This window comes from Pelophylax lessonae (assembly GCF_965119305.1).
Source record: "Pelophylax lessonae genome assembly, chromosome: 9".
Lineage (NCBI taxonomy): Eukaryota > Metazoa > Chordata > Amphibia > Anura > Ranidae > Pelophylax > Pelophylax lessonae.
This window is the reverse complement of record NC_138776.1, coordinates 181,004,451-181,026,818: the sequence shown is the minus strand read 5'-3', so window position 1 is coordinate 181,026,818 and position 22,368 is coordinate 181,004,451. Positions and strand designations below refer to the sequence as shown.

General features: G+C 44.7%; 1 protein-coding gene across 17 annotated transcripts in view; it reads left to right on the top strand.

Moving 5' to 3' along the window:
- Positions 1–3,980: 3,980 nt before the first annotated feature.
- KCNMA1 (potassium calcium-activated channel subfamily M alpha 1) overlaps positions 3,981–22,368 on the top strand; it is a gene marked incomplete at its 3' end in the record, with an annotated part of 993,244 nt that continues 974,856 nt past the window's right edge. For all 17 annotated transcript variants that reach the window (XM_082268091.1, XM_082268088.1, XM_082268089.1 and 14 more), the window contains exon 1: positions 3,981–4,533. In XM_082268091.1, the coding sequence (XP_082124217.1) occupies positions 4,240–4,533 (294 nt within the window). In that variant the 5' untranslated portion in view covers positions 3,981–4,239. The remainder of the gene's footprint in view (positions 4,534–22,368) is intronic.

The following is a 22,368-nucleotide window of genomic DNA, read 5'->3' as shown; positions in this document are numbered from 1 at the left end:
ATAGAGGGAGCTGATGGAAGGCGGTGATGGAAGACACTCATGGAGGGTAGTGATAGAGGGCACTGATAGAGGGAGCTGATGGAAGGCGGTGATGGAAGACACTCATGGAGGGTAGTGATTGAGGGCACTGATAGAGGGAGCTGATGGAAGGCGGTGATGGAAGGCACTCATGGAGGGTAGTGATAGAGGGCACTGATAGAGGGAGCTGATGGAAGGCGTTGATAGAGGGCACTGATGGAATGCGGTGATGGAAGGCACTCATGGAGGGTAGTGATTGAGGGCACCGATAGAGGAAACTGATGGAAGGCAGTGATGGAAGGCACCCATGGAGGGTAGTGATTGAGGGCACTGATAGAGGGAGCTGATGGAAGGCGTTGATAGAGGGAGCTGATGGAAGGCGTTGATAGAGGGAGCTGATGTTAGGTGGTGATGGAAGGCACTCATGGAGGGTAGTGATTGAGGGCACTGATAGAGGGAGCTGATGGAAGGCGTTGATAGAGGGAGCTGATGAAAGGCGGTGATGGAAGACACTCATGGAGGGTAGTGATTGAGGGCACTGATAGAGGGAGCTGATGGAAGGCGTTGATAGAAGGAGCTGATGGAAGGCGGTGATGGAAGACACTCATGGAGGGTAGTGATTGAGGGCACTGATAGAGGGAGCTGATGGAAGGCAGTGATGGAAGGCACTCATGGAGGGTAGTGATTGAGGGCACCGATAGAGGGAGCTGATGGAAGGCGGTGATGGAAGACACTCATGGAGGGTAGTGATTGAGGGCACTGATAGAGGTAGCTGATGGAAGGAGTTGATAGAGGGAGCTGATGGAAGGCGGTGATAGAGGGCACTGATGGAAGGCGGTGATGGAAGGCACTCATGGAGGGTAGTGATTGAGGGCACTGATAGAGGGAGCTGATGGAAGGCGTTGATAGAGGGAGCTGATGGAAGGCGGTGATGGAAGACACTCATGGAGGGTAGTGATAGAGGGCACTGATAGAGGGAGCTGATGGAAGGCGGTGATGGAAGACACTCATGGAGGGTAGTGATAGAGGGCACTGATAGAGGGAGCTGATGGAAGGCGTTGATAGAGGGCACTGATGGAATGCGGTGATGGAAGGCACTCATGGAGGGTAGTGATTGAGGGCACCGATAGAGGAAACTGATGGAAGGCAGTGATGGAAGGCACCCATGGAGGGTAGTGATTGAGGGCACTGATAGTGGGAGCTGATGGAAGGCGTTGATAGAGGGAGCTGATGGAAGGCGTTGATAGAGGGAGCTGATGTTAGGTGGTGATGGAAGGCACTCATGGAGGGTAGTGATTGAGGGCACTGATAGAGGGAGCTGATGGAAGGCGTTGATAGAGGGAGCTGATGAAAGGCGGTGATGGAAGACACTCATGGAGGGTAGTGATTGAGGGCACTGATAGAGGGAGCTGATGGAAGGCGTTGATAGAAGGAGCTGATGGAAGGCGGTGATGGAAGACACTCATGGAGGGTAGTGATTGAGGGCACTGATAGAGGGAGCTGATGGAAGGCGGTGATGGAAGGCACTCATGGAGGGTAGTGATTGAGGGCACTGATAGAGGGAGCTGATGGAAGGCGTTGATAGAGGGCACTGATGGAAGGCGGTGATGGAAGGCACTCATGGAGGGTAGTGATTGACGGCACTGATAGAGGGAGCTGATGGAAGGCGTTGATAGATGGAGCTGATAGAAGGCGGTGATGGAAGACACTCATGGAGGGTAGTGATTGAGGGCACTGATAGAGGGAGCTGATGGAAGGCGTTGATGGAAGGCACTCATGGAGGGTAGTGATTGAGGGCACTGATAGAGGGAGCTGATGGAAGGCGGTGATGGAAGGCACTCATGGAGGGTAGTGATTGAGGGCACTGATAGAGGGAGCTGATGGAAGGCAGTGATGGAAGGCACTCATGGAGGGTAGTGATTGAGGGCACCGATAGAGGGAGCTGATGGAAGGCGGTGATGGAAGACACTCATGGAGGGTAGTGATTGAGGGCACTGATAGAGGTAGCTGATGGAAGGCGTTGATAGAGGGAGCTGATGGAAGGCGGTGATAGAGGGCACTGATGGAAGGCGGTGATGGAAGGCACTCATGGAGGGTAGTGATTGAGGGCACTGATAGAGGGAGCTGATGGAAGGCGTTGATAGAGGGAGCTGATGGAAGGCGGTGATGGAAGACACTCATGGAGGGTAGTGATAGAGGGCACTGATAGAGGGAGCTGATGGAAGGCGGTGATGGAAGGCACTCATGGAGGGTAGTGATTGAGGGCACTGATAGAGGTAGCTGATGGAAGGCGTTGATAGAGGGAGCTGATGGAAGGCGGTGATAGAGGGCACTGATGGAAGGCGGTGATGGAAGGCACTCATGGAGGGTAGTGATTGAGGGCACTGATAGAGGGAGCTGATGGAAGGCGTTGATAGAGGGCACTGATGGAATGCGGTGATGGAAGGCACTCATGGAGGGTAGTGATTGAGGGCACCGATAGAGGAAACTGATGGAAGGCAGTGATGGAAGGCACCCATGGAGGGTAGTGATTGAGGGCACTGATAGAGGGAGCTGATGGAAGGCGTTGATAGAGGGAGCTGATGGAAGGCGGTGATGGAAGACACTCATGGAGGGTAGTGATTGAGGGCACTGATAGAGGGAGCTGATGGAAGGCAGTGATGGAAGGCACCCATGGAGGGTAGTGATTGAGGGCACTGATAGAGGGCACTGATAGAGGGCACTGATGGATGGAAGGCGGTGATGGAAGGCACCCATGGAGGGTAGTGATTGAGGGCACTGATACAGGACAGTGATGGAAGACAAAAATGGAAGGCTATAATGGAGGGTGCTGATAGTGATCAGGGATGTAAGGACTCATGGAAGGCAATGATGGAAGTGGAGGGATCTGTTGGAAGGCAATGATGGAAGTGGAGGGATCTGTTGGAAGGCAATGATGGAAGTGGAGGGATCTGTTGGAAGGCAATGATGGAAGTGGAGGGATCTGTTGGAAGGCAATGATGGAAGTGGAGGGATCTGTTGGAAGGCAATGATGGAAGTGGAGGGATCTGTTGGAAGGCAATGATGGAAGTGGAGGGATCTGTTGGAAGGCAATAACAATAAGCACTCAGGAAAGTCAGTGATAGAAGGCTAAGATGTAAAGCACTGATACAAGGCAGTGATGGAAGTCAATCATGCATGTCTATGATGGAGGGAAATGATGGAAGGCAATCGTGGAGTGCAGTGGTAGTAGTGACGTCAGACAGTGCACAGTGGTGGTGGTAGTGTGACGTCAAGCAGTGGTACGTAGGTGACGTCGGGCAGTGTTGCGCACACTAATTGGCATTAGCGGTGGGCAGACAGACGTACACAGGACACACTGACAGCCCTGCCCGTGTATTACGTCACAGGAAAAGCTGGAGCGGGTGTATAGAGAAGCCCGGGTGAGGACTTCTATCTATGTTGCCAGGTGGTGGTGAGTTGTTGGAAGGAGAAGACATCCTCGGGTGACTCCTCCCCCTGCTACCTGTGTACACCCCCTCCCCTCGCCGGGTGTCCTCTCTCTCTCCATCGATGTGACAGAGGCAGCGGCTGTGGCGGAGGAGGAGGAGGAGGGACACAGGCGATCAGCTGGGAGGATTACATTCGTCGGAGAAGGTAGGAGGGAGCCAGCTGGAAGGAGATTGTAGAAGATCCGGTGGGAGAGGAGATCACCATCCATGGTCGCAGAGCTGATCTGCCTTCCCTCGGTGTACAGATCCGACCAGTAAGGAGGAGAGGATAGAGGGGGGGATCTGATCAGCACTGCAGCCCCATTTTATGATGAAATCCTGTGGCAAACAGGTGCTGGGGAATGCCTAGAAATGGCCAGCCCATCCTCCTCCCCCATAGGCTGACAATGACAGATCTGGGGCTTCAGCATTGCTTGGTACTGTCAGTGTCACATTGATGCTGATTCCATAATAAAAGGGACACACCAATAGAGATCCCTCATCAGAGAGACATGAAGGACTGGCTGCAAGGTTCTCAATGACAGCTGAGTGAAGGATCTTATGGACTCCATTTGTGGAAGGAGGATTTCCCCCCTGCCATAAGACTGCCCTGGTTATATGTAGAGGAGGCGACCGAGGAAGGCCCCATCGTCTGGCTGTCCTGCCCACTTTCTTGCAATATGGCTGGTGCAGGAATTTGGGGGTTGAGACCGAAGCGGCTTTCAGGGTTTCCTGGGTCTTCCTGTTAGCGATGGCCAGTGGCAACAAATCGCAAAGCAACTTCAGTAGCATTGGCTTAACCATGAACGCCATCAACAACAACAACAACATGCATCAAGACTCCTTCGTTTTAGCCAAGGGAGATCCCGCTCTTATTATTCCCGTTACTATGGAGGTGCCATGCGACAGTCGGGGACAGCGGATGTGGTGGGCATTCCTGGCCTCTTCCATGGTGACATTTTTCGGGGGCCTTTTTATTATCTTGGTGTGGAGGACTCTTAAATACCTTTGGACGGTCTGCTGCCACTGTGGGGGCAAGAATAAGGTAACTCAATCTATCCACTTTCCAGTTAAGTTTGTTGTGTGCTGGTTTGACATGGGTTGCTGGTTTTATTCCATTGGAAGGTGAGTTGTCGGAGTCGGTGAAAGTAGCTGGAGAATGCTCAACAGAAAGGGATCAAAAGTGCACTCTAATTTTAGGCTCTTATTATGGAAAGGCAGAACAGTCGGGATAGTCTCTGGACTACTAACATACTTTAGTGTAATGTGATATTATTGCCACCGTCTGAACTGGATGGCCATCACTGCTAGTTTTCAAGTCTCTTTTTAACTATTTAGATTAGGTGGGGACTAATCAGGACCTACTGCAGTGATTAGCTGCTTCTAAAGAACCGTAGCCACCAAATTTTAGGTACGCAAGTTGGAATTATTGAATAGATGTATGGGTTGATCTTCAGAATCAACACTTAAAGAGTTTGAAGGGACTTTTTTAAGACGACACAGTGCAATGTACCATATAGATAATGTAAAATATGCATAGACGTGTTTTTGTGACATCAGGCTGCAGCAAAAAAATACCTAAAGTCTGACTTTGCTCAATCTCTTATAATTCATTGCTTTAATATACAAGTAGGAGCAGTGGCGTAGCGTGGGGGGACCAGCCGCACCGGGCGCAAAATCTGGGGGGGCGCAGTGTCATGTTGCCATTTAGAAGCCTGCTCAGCCACCCTTAGTGTAGGAATCAGGTAGGTCTCTGTAGTGGTCAGTGTAATTGTCAGGTAGGTTTGTGTAGTGGTCAGTGTAGGAATCAGGTAGGTCTGTGTAGTGCTCAGGTAGGTCAGTGTAGGTGTCAGTATAGAAATTAGGTAGGTCAGTGTAGTGATAAGGTTGGTTAGTGCAGGAATAAGGTAGGTCAGTGTAGGTGTCTATGTAGTGGTGAGGTAGGTCAGTGTAGGTGTCATTATAGTAGTAATCAGGTAGGTCAGTGTAGGAATAAGGTAGGTCTGTTTAGTGATCAGCTAGGTCAGTGTAGTGGTCTAGTAAATTTGTGTAGGGGGCGCAAATTACTTACCTTGCCCCGGGTGCTGACAACCCACGCTACGCCACTGAGTAGGAGTAAGGAAATATGCATTGTAAATTTGGATTCATAAATAGCTGGTATTTTTTATGCTCAGATAATTATAATGATGAAAGAAAAATTACAATTGGACATGCCAGTGTTTTAGGCATTTCTAATTTATACGGAAGTTTTGATTAATTCATTTTAACAGAAACAAGATGCAGTTATTATTGGATAAAATAGGTTGTGGACTTGCACTTTTCTTTCCTCAGACTATTATCATTATTACCGTTACTTTATATAGCGCTGTCAATTTACGTAGTGCTTTACATATATACTATACATTCACATCAGCCCCTGCCCTCAAGGAGCTTACAATCTAAGGTCCCTAATTCACATTCATACATACAAATACCAGGGCCAATATAGACTGGAGCTAATTAACCTACCACATGTCTTTGGAGTGTGGGAGGAAACCCGGAGTGTCCGGAGGAAACCCACGCAGGCACAGGGAGAACATGCAAACTCCATCCTGGTAGTGCCGTAGTTGGTGATATTGGACTAATAGTTGCAATGGGCCTAACTACTATACCATTATTAGTTTGTTTGACCCCCCTTCTTTTTTAAATACATTTCCTCATTCTTTTAAAGGTTCAGCTGGATAGGTTTTTATTTTTATCTGAACTAAGCTTTAATATTATTTAATTTTTGGGAATTTATGTGGGGAGGATAAAAATCTATGCTGGGAAAAATCTACTAATCATTATATCAGAAAGGTGACCTATTGAGTTGCAAGTCTGCCACGACTCTGTCAAAAGGCAAACTAACCACTAGCTGCCTGTCTGCAAACGTCTTCACAATCCCGTCTACCCTGGTGTAGTCCTCGTCTTAAATTTAGCTATATCACAAAAAACGTGCCTAATAACAATTTTTTTTAGAGCTAAAAAAAAATCTTTAAATTCAGTTATGCAATTTATTTTCTAAAATCACCATCTAAATTCTAAACCTTGCATTTTTTTTATAACGGTAAGTAAAGTGATAAGACAGAGCTGTGCTTTTTAAATGGTGTTATTTTGTCCAGGATTGTGGGGGTGGAGAAATTAAGTGAAAGGCACTTAACTTATTCAGCGGCAGTTAATGTTTGTTGTAAGTTTATTATTATAAAGGATTTATATAGTGGCAACGGTTTATGCAGCACTTTACAATATAGAGGGGGACAGTACATTTATAATACAGAAGGAATAGGAGGGCCCTGCTCATGGAGCTTACAATCTAAAGGGAGGGGAAGGTGGTACAGGAGATGATCTGATGGAGGTGATTCAAGTAATAGCAGGGTCCTGCTCATGGAGCTTACAATCTAAAGGCAGGGGAAGGTGGTACAAAAGGTAATAGCTGCAGGGCATGGTCTGATGGAGGTGACTCAAGTAATAGGAGGGTCCTGTCCATGGAGCTTACAATCTAAAGAGAGGGGGAGGTGGTACAAATTGTAATAGCTGCAGGGGATGATCTGATGGAGGTGACTCAAGTAATAGGAGGGCCCTGCTCATGGAGCTTACAATCTAAAGGGAAGGGAAAGTGGTAAAAAATGTAATAGCTGCAGGGGATGATCTGATGGAGGTGACTCAAGTAATAGGAGGGCCCTGCTCATGGAGCTTACAATCTAAAGGGAAGGGAAAGTGGTACAAAATAGCTGCAGGGGATGATCTGATGGAGGCGATTCAAGTAATAGGAGGGTCCTGCTCATGGAGCTTACAATCTAAAGGGAGGGGAAGGTGGTACAAATTGTAATCGCTGCAGGGGATGATCGTATGGAGGTGACTCAAGTAATTGGATTGTAAGCTCCATGGCAGGACCCTCCAATCACTTGAGTCACCTCCATACGATCATCCCCTACAGCGATTACATTTTGTACCACCTTCCCCTCCCTTTAGATTGTAAGCTCCATGGCAGGACCCTCCTAAGGATGTGGGTTTTCATCCAATCAAAAGCTGCAGACCAAACCAAGCTGTAAAATGAAACTGGTCACAGCGTATGTGTTTATATATTTTATATTGATAAGCATCAATCATTTAGATTGAATTGTGGCTGCCAGAATATAGCTCTACAGGTGGACACTTTAGGAGATCATTGGTCTTGTTGACCACTTGGTGCAGAACATGGTATCCTTCACACATGGTATCCTTCACACATGGTATCCTTCACACATGGTATCCTTCACACATGGTATCCTTCACACATGGTATCCTTCACACATGGTATCCTTCACACATGGTATCCTTCACACGTCTTCACAAAGCAGAGGAAATGCACAGGGAGTTTCCTCTACTTGTGTTTTTTTTTTTTTTTTGAGGGAGTGAATACTAAGTCTGGCCATACATGTTCAATTTTCTTGTAGATTTACCAAAAAACAAATAATATGAGGTCAAATCTAAACACTTGTATTTGTATTCAATTAAGCTGGGCTTTTTTACTACATAGTTAAAGGTAAATCTAAAGAAAATTGTATAATGTATGGCCAAGCTAATTCCTAATAAGGTTTCCGTATTACAGATCAATAACAATATCAATGTTTCTTTAGCCAATAGCAGCCAATCGGGTATATGCTTTTATTACTGAGATGCTCAGCTGATTTGTGATGGAGTGCTATGAGTCACTATGCACCCTGCAACATCTTCAATTAAGCACTCTATTTTAATTAAAGCCAGGGTTTGTCATAGATGCATTATTATCTATATAAAATCCTTGGACCGTGGTGCATCACACCAATAAAAAAAAGTACATAAAATGTTGTGAAGCAAAACTAAAAATAATTCAGAGATTGTCCAGGAGTAAACAGAAATGACTGGTGTAGCTCTGGTCTGCACTATGCAATGTATAAGCACTGAACACACTTAAAAATAGAGGATACCGTATTATACTATAAAACAGCCTGATAAATAACCTGTTGACACATGCAATTTTATGACATTGATACGCAGTTAAATGTGTAATGAGGCTTTCGTGTTTTTTTTTTTTTTTTTTATTATGTTGAGCTTAGCAATATTTCATACAAGTGACATAAGCACAGTTGCTCTAGATTAAAAAAACGTATTTTCAGAATACATATATCTCATTTCTAAGCATATGAGCACCTGAGAAAAGAGGATTGTGACTTCTCTTATATAAAATGATTGATAAGGGCTTTTACTAATCCATTGGCAGTGCACCAGTGGAAAGAATACCGGCCTCGCCCTGCGGGCCCCTTGGTATAGACCTTTGGGTATCAACCACCTCGTGCATTTTGGAGCCGAAGATGGAACACTTTACTCCCCCCTCCCACCTCTGTGACTTCCCATCACTAGCTTACCTTCATAGAGACGGTTGCTAAGTATCCCTGTTGTGTCATAGCCCTGCAGAATAGGGAAAATGAATACGCAGTATACAGCATAGGAAAAGAAGGAGACTTGGCCTACACTGTAACAATCAGAGAATGGCTATGGAAGTAACAGACCGTAGACCATATACCATTACAAAATAGACAGGTTTAGTAGTCAAGAGCAATTTGCCAGATCTAAAGAACAATAGGATTGGTGGTTTTCATTCATGTACACGCAGGGGTCTTTAAACTACGGCCCTCCAGTTGTTCAGGAACTACAATTCCCATCATGCCTTGTCATGTCTGTGAATGTCAAGAGTTTTGCAATGCCTCATGGGATGCGTAGTTCCGCAACAACTGGAGGGCCGTAGTTTGAGGATCCTTGATGTACAGCACTCCTTTCTTTGGGTTGTGTTGGTTCCTTTTTGAAAGTGAGATAAGATACTGCTTTGTATTATAGCAAGGATGGAACCTTAAATCCTCCATTTTTCTTTGGCGGATGCGCCTGGTGGTAGCAAGGTGTAGGTAAGTACGGAGCAGCAGTTTATGACATTGGCTAGTTTTAAAAAGTAATAAGGGAATTTAGTAAAGAAAAAAAACTTCAAGTATTCCCCAACAAATCATAAGAGATCAAGTAGTCTACAAAAATAAAACAAACTTCTATTAGGGTCCTTTCACACGGCCGCTCCGTGTGTCCGCAAATCATACTATTTTTTTGCGGATGATTTGCGGACATAATGTAAGTGAATGGCACTGCGGGTGTCAGCGGAATACCATCCGCTGACATCCGATTTTCCTCCTTTCAGTTCTGTTCCGTTTTTACGAATGGAACAGAACCCCATTTTTTCATCCGTGTAAAAAACGGAAAGGAAGGAAAATCGGATGTCAGCGGTGTCATCCGCTGACATCCGCAGTGCCATATACTTACATTATGTCCGCATATCATCCGCAAACGGATGGGATGATATGCGGGCACACGGAGCGGATGACACAAATGTCATCCGCTCCGTGAAAAAAAAAAAAAAAAAAAAGTCCCGCAGTGGACTTAAGCAGCGGAGCGCCGTGTGAAAGGAGCCTATGTTGGAGGGTTTTCACAATTAGCACACCAGGGCTCCCCTGGTAAAGAATATTACAAAACCATTTAAAAGGGAAAACATTCTCATGGTCTCATTAGTCCCAATCACTCATGTCCCCCAACTAATTTTAAAATATTTTACAAAAATGAAAGAAAAAGGGGCATTCTATATGCCCCCCTTTTTCTCATGGGATAAGTGGCAGGTCAGAATATTTCCAGTCAGGTTTAGGCGGGAAGATAGCAGGTAAGAATTTACCTCAGGGAACCTGCCTGGAGATATTGTAGTTAAGGGTGGAGTTTAGGCAGTCTGTCAGATGATAGGTCAGTTAGTGAGGAAAGTGGGAAGGCACCTCAGGAATTTCTAGAACATTCCAATAGGTTATATAAGGAGCTGGCATTACCTGAGGGGCTCATTCACCTCACAGCACTCAACATTGGAGTTTCCCAACCCCCCCTCCCGTTATGTCGCGGCTGTTTGTTATGTGGAAGGTCACTCTTGCGCCCCGGTTCACACTTATGCGAGTGCGGGAAGGCTGCGAATCCGCAGCCTGTTCCCGCATCGCACACGCACCCCCGGCAGTTCACACTGCCATATGCGATACGCTGGGGGTGTCAATGTAATCTTAATGACACCCCCAGTTTGATCGCATATCGCAGTGCGATCGTGCAGTTCGCACAGGATCGGATCGCACAAGTGTGAACCGCTGTGCGATCCGATCCTGATGCGGCTAGAAAAAAGGGTCCCTGTGCGTGTTTGGTGCGGCTGCGGTGCGAATTTAGCCATACAAACTGTATGGCTAAACTCGCACCGCACAGCCGATCGCGTGTAATGTCGGAGCAGTGCGCTCCGACATTACATGCGAACCCCGTACACGCACAAGTGTGAACCGGGGCTAAAACTATGCAAGGGTGGACAAGTATGTTATTGAATATGGGAGTTTGTTGAAGAAGAAATTGCTTTATTTATCGATGCAACCATGAGCTGTAATGGCTTGGTTGTCTGGATTTTAATAAAATTTATTGATTATTTATTGAAGCTTAACCAGTAATAAACGGCCGCGGTCAATTTTAAGCCAAGTCTTGAGTGTTTGCCTTTTTTATAAATAGAAGCATGTATATAAGTTTTTTTATTCTAATTTTAAGGGTATATCAAAGATCCTGACTACTGTCCCATAGTTTTGTGCTACTTAGTATTGTTTATATGCGACAATAAATCTCCGATAGGTTACAAATTAATCCCATAAAAATAATCTGTGATAAATCAATAAAAGTCTCCATGCTCAAAAATATCTATCCATCCCATGAAAGACATACACTATATTACCAAAAGTATTGGGACACCTGCCTTCTTTACACGCACGTGAACTTTAATGGCATCTCAGCCTAAAGCCCCGTACACACGAGTAGAAATTCGGCCGGGAAATTTCGTCCGACCGATCTGCCGATTTTCGGCTTGTTAGTATGGTGCTTCCGACTTTTCGCCCGGAAAAATCCTGGTGTGCAGGCTATATAATTTTTTTTTGTCGACCGTCAAAACACGTCCGATTTTCGTCTCATTAGTACAGATTTCGATGGGGAAAAATCTTATGAGCAAGACTAGGCATGCTCAGAGATGAAAGAACACATAGAAAGCAATCCAACACATGACATCACTTCTGAAGTAGAATTGTGTCGTGCGGGAAAATTCGTGTGCAGTCTAGAGCACATTCCAACCAACAAGACACCACTCAGGACAAAAGACGAACACGCTCTCGGCGGAAATTCGTTGCGTGTGTACGGGGCTTTAGTCCGTAGGGTTCAATCATGATTTGGCCCACCCTTTGTAGCTATAACAGCTTCAACTCTTCTGGGAAGTCTGTCCACAAGGTTTCGGAGTGTGTCTTTGGAAATGTTTGCTCATTCTTCCAGAAGTGCATTTGTGAGGTCAGGCATTGAAGTGGACGAGAAGACCTGGCTCGCAGTCTCCGCTCTAATTCATCCCAAAGGTGTTCAGTCGGGTCAAGTTCCTCCACCCCAAAACTCGCTCATCCATGTCTTTATGGACCTTGCTTTTTGCACTGGTCCGCAGTCACGTTGGAATAGGAAGGGGCCATTCCCAAACTGTTCCCACAAAGTTGGGAGCATGAAATTGTCCAAAATGTCTTGGTATGCTGACGCCAATCGGAGTTCCCTTCACTGGAACTAAGGAGCCAAGCCCAACCCCTAAAAAAAACAGCCCAACACCATAATCCTCCCTACACCAAATGATTTGGACCAGTACACAAACAAGGTCCTTAAAGACATGGATGAGTGAGTTTGGGGTGGAGGAACTTGACTGGCCTGCACAGAGTCCTGACCTCAACCCGAAAGAACACCTTTAGGATGAATTAGAGTGGAGGACTGCTGCAAGCCAGTCTCGTCCACATCAGTGCCTGAACTCACAAATGCGCTTCTGGAAGAATGGTCAAACATTCCCATAGACACCCTCCTAAACCTTGTAGACAGCCTTGTGATACGATTCTGGTACAGACAAAAAAAAAATAAGCCTGCACCAGTTTGGTGCGATTTGAGCCATACAAATCCATGGCTCAAATCGCATCCCAGAGACACCACATGTAATTCGCACAGGAATGTGCTGTGCTTCCTGTGCAAATTAAATGCGGCTTCTTGCACTGCGAACTCAGGCTGAAGTTGGAATTAGTACTATGTTCTGTATTGTCTAAAGGGAAAACCATGTGGCCTATGTATGAAAACCTAGAGAAATGCAAGCAACAAAACAGTGTTGCCTGTTGAGATTAATGCAATACTTACCTTCTCTTTTCCAGAGAATTTTTGGGCAATAGCTCCATTTTTTTTTTTTTGTTGCAGTTTGCACTCTCCAGTTTGTATAAGGCCCATTTCACACTTGTGCGACTTGTCATGCGATTTTGGACTGCCAAATCGCATGACAAGTCGTTCTCCATTATTTCCAATGAGTACCATTCATATCTGTGCACCGACTTTAAAGTAGTCCCTGCACTACTTTGGCACGATTTTGAAGCGTTTTAAGGCCAAAGACATTCAAGCTCAGTCAAACTCGCATCAAAATCGTGGCTACAAAGTCGCAGCAAAATTGCGTGACTTTGAAGTCGCACAAGTGTGAAAGGGGCCTAAATGGGCCCTTTTCCAACTTAGTTCTGTTTGCACTGTAGCCTGCCATAATCTGTATAGGTGATGCAGTTCTTTTTTTCTGAATATTTTATATAGTAGCCTATATGGTGAGAGAACAATTAGATTGCACTGAATATGTTAGCATCTTTCGCCTGGGAATAGTGGGTTCAATCCACTTTTTCTTTCAATGTGACGAGCTAGAGCCTCATTTCCTCGGTAATATTGACAGTGGCTTAATAGTTTTCTGTAGCCCACATTGCATCACTGTTTATTTGATGAATTCATATTCCTGCTGGTAGATTGGGGTTAAAAAAAAAAAAACTTCTGCAGATCTCAGGTGTTGGATCATTCATTTAATCAGGAAATGTCTTATTATTGGCTATAAGAGAAAATTAGGAAAAGCTGTGCTTTGCACCAGTAGTGTACAGTTCCAGCACTGCAGTAAATATTAACCCATTCATGAATGGAGGCAACATTTTAACCAGACCAAATGCAGTTTTATTTTTTCAGTGTGCTCCACAAACTAATTGTTTGCATACTAGATTTATTTATATATATATATATATTTTTCTTTTTGTCAGAACATTTTAGGCTTTTACTGTTATTGCTTTTAGAATATATTCAGAATAAGCATGTTTTTCAAATGTAACTTTTAGTCTGAGTAATGCATAACATTTATAGTAAATATCAAAATAAAATTTCACAAATATTTTTTTTTCTTTTTATCAAGATTACAGGGAATGGAATAAAAGAAAATAAACAATTAATAACAATAATAAAAAAGTGTGTGTGTGTGTGTGTGTGTGTGTGTATATATATATATATATATATATATATATATATATATATATATATAGAGTAATATTATATATATATATATATATATATATATATATAATATCTATCTATCTCTCTCTCTTGTGATACATGCAGTATACTACTAGCATATCGTAGATAAACAACATGATCTATTTTATATTTTAAAAGAGAACTTTGCCTATTGAATGCTTCAGAGTAAATTCAATGCAGGATAAATCATAGGATTTCTTTTTTTTTTTTTTTTTTTTTTTTTTTTTGACAAATGTGGTTTAATGAATATAAAGTGTATTTTTTTCTAAGGTACAAATCGGGAGTAATTATTTTCGTTGTTAGCAGTCTAAAAGGCAAAATTTCTTCAGCAATTTATTCCGATGTTGTCTTCCCCATGCTCCCACTTTACTGGCATCTTATAGGGCCTAGAATAAATGGTGCCCCTGTGGCTCTCAGGTTCCACTTTGTCCATGGTTTTTGTATCAAAACATCAACATCGTCCAAATGAAGAGACCATTGAGAGCTACGTAAATGTAATTATATTGAAAGCGGAGCTCTACCCAAAAGTTCTGCTTTTACGGCTTCCTCACCCGCTTTTGTTTTTGAAATGAAGCTTTTGGGGAGGAGGGGGAGCTGGTACCCGATTTTGACAGGTACCCACTCCCACTTTTACTCCAACCCCCTAGGGAAGCAGAAGTTCTCCTTACCCTCCTCTCTCCCACAGTCTTTTGGGACACGTGTCGGGTCCCAGAAGACTGTGGGACCATTAACCGTGCGCAGCATCGCGCATGCGCAATGGGCCCCGGCCGCCAGCTGTCACAGCCGGGTGCCCATGGTAAAGATGCTGTCTCTGGGGATAGAGGACACAAGCTGAAAACGCCTTGGCCGAGCATGGCGCTGGATCGTGGGACTGGTGAATAGCTATTATGTAGAAGACTGGAGCTCCTCTTTAACATTAGGCGTGCTATGGAACATATGTTCCACCAAGTTGTCAGTTTAGTAGCATTTACTTTACAGTTCCAACACACCAGTGAGGAAGAGCTCACCAATAATCGCATAGCTTTTTTTTTATTATAGGTGCATGCGTTTTACTTGCTGCTTGAACACATTGTGTGCTTCCTGGCATTTGGGTTGCAATTATATGTGTGTGGTTACAGTAAAAACTACCCAAAACAAAAGTAGACTCTGGTATTCAACAAGGGGTATATTGCAGCACTGCCATATTATTATTATTATTATTATTGTTGTTGTTTTTGTTGTTATTATTATTTTTTTTATTTTTTTTTTTAAGTACAAAGCCAAAAAGTATGCACATTGACAGGGAAAGAGTATTTAAAGTGTTACTAAAACCACAACCGTAAAACCAGTCTGTATATGCAGTAAAGCAAGCTTGTTATACTCATTGTGGCACCTAAGGGGTTAATCCTCTGCATTTTGTAAAGGCTGTCTTCTGATACTCCCCTTCTTCCACTGTCCCCAATCCATCTCCTATAAGTACAGAGCCTTTGGAGTCAGTCTGCACATGCTCACTGTGGAACCTAAGGGGTTAATCCTCTGCATTGTGTAAAAAGGCTGTTCTAGCCTGTCTTCTCTGATCCTCCCCTTCTTCCACTGACTCCGAATGAAAATCCTGATATTTACAGAGCTAGGGGACAGGCTGCACATGCTCAGTTTGGTGTGTATTGCTAGAGAGTTTTTTTTTTCTTGGGAGAATGCATGTGATCAGCACAGGGCCAATCGGCACTGTCCGGGCAGAAGGTCAGGGGTCCTGCAGCCTCATAGGACAGTGAGAGCAGAATACAAACTCCTCCTACAAACTTTAACCAGACACTGATAGAAATCACGAGACTGCTATACACGGCTGATGAGAAAAGGTATATAACGGTTTATATTTACTAAAATAATTACATTTCCATGTTCTGTGTACTGTGGGAGACCAGATATAGTGACTTGTTCACACCAGTCCATTGAATTGCATGTTTTCCTGCACACCACTGCACATGTATGGTGTGAACAGGGCATGTAGAAATGTTTTCTATGGTGTGAACAATCCCTGAATCCCGTTTTTGCTTTCTGAATTGCAGAGGAGCTCATAGTAGTTTTTAGAGGAACAAAGGCTGAGTTTATGGAGGAGCAGATGTTAGATATCTACCTATGCCCAGCCTAAAGCAGCATGATCAGTGTGTCAAGTCTGAACGTCTAGACGTAGGTAGGGATGCACCGATCCGAGATTCAGATCGGATATCGGCGCCGATATGGCCATTTTAGATGGATCGGTAACATTGACCGATCCACGGGCCGATCCGGTTTTTGCTGAGTAACGGCTCAGCCATCCCTTACTAGGTGCAGTAGTAGTATGGGATGGGAGCCGCTACTTCCTGTATAGGTCCGGCTCACAGGCGGAGTGATATCAGATGCACTCCGCCTGTGAATGGAGGAGCCGTACACATGAAGCAGCGGCTTTGCTCTGTACTGCAGCCGCTTGCTTTGTGTGTAGCTCCGGATCGGTTCCAGTATCGGTATCGGCGATTTCACAACGCCAGATATCGGTATCGGGTCCAAAAAAGTCGGATCGGTGCATCCCTAGACATAGGGCAGGGATCCTCAAACTATGGCTGTTGCGGAATTGCACATCCCATGAGGCATTGTAAATCTCTGTAGTTCCTGAACAACTGGAGGGCCATAGTTTGAAGACCCCTGACGTAGGGTGACAAGTGCTTTCAGTTATCAGAGCAATAGTCATTACAGGAGAAAGCTTTCCAAAATATTGGGAAGCCTTTTTGTGACAAAAGTTAATTTTCCCATTCTAATGTAAAAAAATCTGGCAGTTGCCGGCACACCACGAGGGGCCTAATCCACATAAGGTGCAATTAGGCCTCTTTACCAGTTAGCAGGACTTATCAGGTTCACTTAGCACTGGACTTCAAAATAGCAATATCTTCTTACTAATCCTGTCCTTATTTTACTATTCTCAACACCTGAGCAAACTGTGCTGTAATAAGAAGAGTAACAGCACCTGCATTTTTTTAAACCTTTAACCACTTGCCGACCGCTCATATGGAGCATACTGCGGCAAAGTGGCTCGTTATCGTCCATTGGCGTAGGTCTACGTCGCTGGACTCCTCCCTTTGTGGGCGGCGCGCACGTGCCACCGGAGGCTCGCTCCCACTGTATTCAGACACAGCGGGAGTCGGGCCAGGGGAGGAGAGGCGGTGATCACCGCCGCTCTTCCCCGATCGTCGGGGATCGAGTGTGGAGATCCGCCCGCTTGTGTAAACAAAGCATTCGGATCTCCTATGTGACAGGCAGGGACAGATTACAGGTTTCAGCATAGCTGAACCTGCAATCTGTCCCTGTGTCACACAGTCCCCTCCCCCCACACACGTCAGTAAGCACCAGGCATTCATTAACCCCTTGATCACCAATAAAAGTTAACCCATTCCCTGCCAGTGTAATTTTTACACTAACAGTGCATATGTATAGCACTGATTACTGTAGTAATGTCACTGGTACCCACAAAAGTGTCAAAAATGTCAGTTAGGGGTCCGATCTGTCCACCACAATGTCGCAGTCCCGCAAAAAAAATTAAAGATCGCCGCCATTACTAGTTAAAAAAAAAAAAAACATAAAAATGACAAATTTCCCGTAGTTAGTAGCTGCGATAACTTTTGCGCAAACCAATCAAAATACGCTTATTGCAATATTTTTTTTTTTTTTTTTTTTACATTTTTTTTTGGGGGGGGGAATTTCATATAAAAAAATGTGAAAAATGTTGTTATTTTTTCAAAATTGTCGCTTTTTTTTTTTTTTTGTATATAGCGCAAAAAGTAAAAATCGCACAGGTGATCAAATACCACCAAAAGAAAGCTATATTTGTGGGGGAAAAAAAGACATACATTTAATTTGGGTACAGCGTCGCACGACCACGCAATTGTCCGTTAAAATAACGCAGTGCCGAATCGCAAAATATGGCCTGGTCAGGAATGGGGTAAAATCTTCCGGTCTTAAAGCGGTTAAAAATACGCTCATTGAGATTTTTTTTGTCAAAGACATGTAGTTAAATACATTTTGGCCTAAATATATGACAAAAATTGAATATATTTGATATTTTTTAACTGTCAAACTAGAAAAATATTGTTATTTTTTTCAAAATTGTCGCTTTTTTTTATTATCACAAAAAATGAAAAGCGCAGAGGTGATCAAATACCACCAAAAGAAAGCTCTGTTTGTGGGAAAAAAAGGACGTAAATTTTGTTTGGGTACAGCGTTTCATGACTGCGTCAGTTAAAGTTGCAGAGTGCCGAGTCGCAAAAATTGGCCTGGACGTAAAGCAGGAAAATCCTCCGGTGGTAAAGTGGTTAAAGAGGAGCTCCAGGCTTCTTCAGAAAAAGTTTAAGTCAGAACCTACAAATACTATATCTGATGACTTTTAATATTAGGACACTTACCTGTCCCGGAATCTAGCGGTGTCTTCACCTGAGTCCTTTTTTAAATCGGCTATTGGGTGCTGCGGCCACCATCTCCACTTAGGGAAACCTTACGGCTTCACAGCTGGCTCCCTACTGAGCAGGCACGAAACGTACTGTGCTCCGTGAAGGAGCCAGCTGCAGGGGCAGGAGGAGCTGCGGCAAACCCCCCCCCCCCCCCCCAAGTGGTGCCAAATGTGGCAGCGGAGGGGGGAGGACCAGTGGAGCTTCCCTTTTGGGTGGAGCTCCGCTTTAAAAAGACTTTCAGATATGGTATATTGAACCAATGTAACTATGTACTGTATGTACCATACCTGCGGGTTCCCTCTAGAAGCTGGAAATCGATGAAGTAGACACTGCTTCTCCAGTCATCTCTACTTTCTTCCAGGTCCCATGCTGAGGGACTGCCCTGCTGTATTCTAAACACAGTAGGTTGGCCGCTCAGCATGGGTGCCATTCAGAGAATGCTTTGCATTTGCTGAATGAATGCAAAGCATTCTCTGATTGGGTGAGGTGCAGCGGCGGGGAGGTGGCTTCAGAAGAAGAATGCTTTGCACTCATTCTGAAAAGACAAAGCAGTCTCTGAATGGCACCCTTGTTTAGCGGCTGACCTCCTGTGTTCACAGTGCAGAAGGCCAACTGCTCAACAGGGACCCAGGAGCAAGAGGAGATCACTGGACTAGCTGTGTCTATTTCAGCGATTTTATTATTTATTTTCCCCCTTCTTAAGGGGGCATCTTCCAGGTATGTTTTATACATAGTTACATTGGTCCAAGCTGGATCCTTGTAACTTTGTAAAAATATACCATACCTGGAACTGACCTTTAAAAACGTAGGAAGTATCTCAGCAAAATCAAACTCCAATTGCAAGTGATGCCTATATATGTTTTAACCTCTTTGCACTGGCCGCACGCAAATATGTGGCCTCTCGGCGGGTGGGCTTTGGCGCCCAGCGGCGCATATTTGGGTGCATTAGTGCAAATACAGCTGACTTTCAGATCATGTGACAGCCAGTCATGGTGGTCACATGATCATAGAGCCCACCCTGCCTACTGGCATCCTAAACCCCCCTTAAAGGGTCAGGTGGAGCCGACTCTGAAGGGGTTAAAGTGTAACTAAAGTCAAAACTTGTTTTCTTTAGTTTTGGGTATTGGAGAGAGATTATAATACCTGTCAGGCTTTAATTGATGTATGTGCCCCCCCCCCCCCGTTTTACTTTCTACATTAATATATTTTATATTATTTTATTATTTGTATTATTTATATTTTATATTATTTTATTTTATATTTTACAAACCTAGGTTTGTCCTGTTTACTTGTTCTCTATTTGATCCTCTATTTGATCCTGTTATCACTGAAAGTGAAAGTAAAAAAGAGTCCCAAATTTTGGGTTGACATCAGAAATGCAATTGAGGGGAAATCTTTCAACAGGGACGCTAGTTCTGGTGACACCCAGGGATTTCCTCTTTTTGAATGGATTTCCTCCCACTTCCTGTTTTGTCTGATAGAGGAAGTGAAGGAAATTCTCCCCTATGGGTCACAGATGGGCAAAAAAATAAAATAACGGGTTATAACCTTCCCTTGGTCTATCCAAAATAGAAAAAAAAAATTGCCTTTTAGTTACACTTTAAATAGCAGTAATTGTGATTTATAACAAATGTATGAGTAAATTTGGCCATTCAATATTGCAATTAGCTTTTGTCTTTAATAAAGCGGAGTTCCGGCCACGGGGATGAAAATTAGGTAAAAATACCCCCGGGACAGTCAGGGCTAGTACATTCCACAATGGATAGCCTCTGTACTGTCCCGGGTCGCACTTACCTGCAAGAAGAAATACTTACCTTTTGAAAATTTCTTCTCCAGCGTTGCCATCTCGGATGTGGGCAGCTGTAGCCAGCGCGATCCTGTTCTGCGTTCTCTTACGTGTCCTCTTCTCCCAGAATGCGCCTGCACCGGCCCCGCTCGTCACTTCCGGTGCGGGCGCGTCATCCCTCCACAGCTTCTGGGCATGCCCAGAAGCTGTTTAGCTGGGAATGAGGCGCCGCACCAGAAGTGACGAGCGGGGCCGGTGCAGGTGCATTGATTCCTGGGAGCGATGACGTTCAGCTCCCAGGAATCAATGCAAAGAGGAAGTGACGGCGCGGGTCACGGCCGCAGAGGGAGGAAGTGGAAGAAAGGCGAGTATATTTTTCTTCAATAACAAGGTAAGTAAACAAAAAAAAAAAAATTGTAACTATCCGTTTCTTTTTCAGGTGACCAAAAGCAAGCGGATGGCCCAAAATCGATTATGTCGATTTTGTGGTCGGAACTCCGCTTTAACAATCATGTCGATTTCATGAAAACGGCTAAGGCAGCCAAACATGGAACAAAATTTGACTGGGTGAACAGGGACTGGCCAAATTTTGATCCATGTTTAGGCAGGCTGGTTGTACACAAGTCAATCTATTGATCAACTTGTTTGCAACCAACCTGTTGGAAAATTTCTCTCAATCAGCGGCATCGGCTATAGCTTGCAGTATTAATCAGTGTATTCTGATGGCAGGGCAGTCTCCCTGCTATCAGAATGCAATCGCTCAGTGGGAGGGATTCCCTCATCCGCATCGAGTGTGTGGATAGTGGAATCAAGTCACGTTCTTTTATTCAACCCACTGGTTGAACAAAAAAAAGACTCTTTGCCAGCGCAAGATTTGTAAAAAAAAAACAAGTCTATTCTGCTTCCTTTGTTCATGGATTTGGAAAAAGTTGCCGGGGAAAATTCAAAGTGGACGGTCCTTCAAAATCTAAGTCTAAACTTGTTCCCACCCCCATTCTTTTTTTTTTTTTTAAATTCAACGTTTATTGGGAGAGGAAAAGGCATACATTGGAGTCAAGATCAACAATACAGGATCATATACACAGTTCTAGACACAACTCAGATCCAGAATGAGTGCTAGCAAACACATAATATACAACGTCAGAACAGGAGAGCAGTGGAAGAAGACATCACATCAAGGTGCCACGGAAGGCCAGGCCCCCAGAGAGGCCCCCCCCCCCCCCCCCCACCGGCATCTCCTATGTGGCCGGGATACGGAGGCAAGGAGGAAACACCCCAGCAGGCCCAACCCCCCCGCAGTCTATCAGGGAGGACCCAGGTACGAGTGCCCGTAAGAAGAGACCGATAAATAAAAGAAAAAGTGTAGCAAATCCTATGCTCCCGCCTCTCCCATTTCTTTTTACTGAGAAAGTGGGACAAACCCACAGGGTGAGAGGGAAAAAGGCAGTGACAGTAGAGGGGGGTGGTAGAAATAAAAAGGGGGGGGGAAAAGAAAGGGGGGGGGACTGGGGGGAGGGAAGGATAAGGAGAGAGATGACCACCCAGTCCGCAGATATCAAGCTAGACCACCAAGTCCTTGTATTCTGCGGAAAAGCTGAATTCATGCCAGTAGTACCATCTTTTGAGGAACTTCTCCCTCGTGCCCCGTTCGGTAGCCACAAGATCTTCCATCTCATTGATACTGGCCACTTTCCGCAGCCACATAGCCACCGTGGGAGGCTGCGACTGCTTCCAGAGAAGAGGGATACAACTTTTAGCCGCCGTAAAGAGGAACGGCAAGATGGAGTTCCTGTAGGATGCTCGTGGGAAACTGTTGTGGTGAAGGAGGATGAGAGCAGGGTCTAAAGTAAGAGCATGGTCTGTGAACTTTTGGGCAATGCGCAAGACCTCCGCCCAAAAGGGCTGTAAACGGTTGCAGGACCAGAAAATGTGGAGAAGAGAGCCCACCTCCTCCCCACATCTCCAGCAGAGATCAGAACAAGAAGGGAATATTCTGTGTAACCTGGCCGGGGTGTAATACCACCTGGTCAACAATTTGTAGCCCGCTTCCTGATATTTGGAACAGGTGGACGTCTTACCCACCCCCATTCTAAGACAATTCTATCTACCCTGTGAAACGAAAAAATGCGTATACTTGTATACTTGTCTTTTATTAGGCCACTCCGGTCCAGTA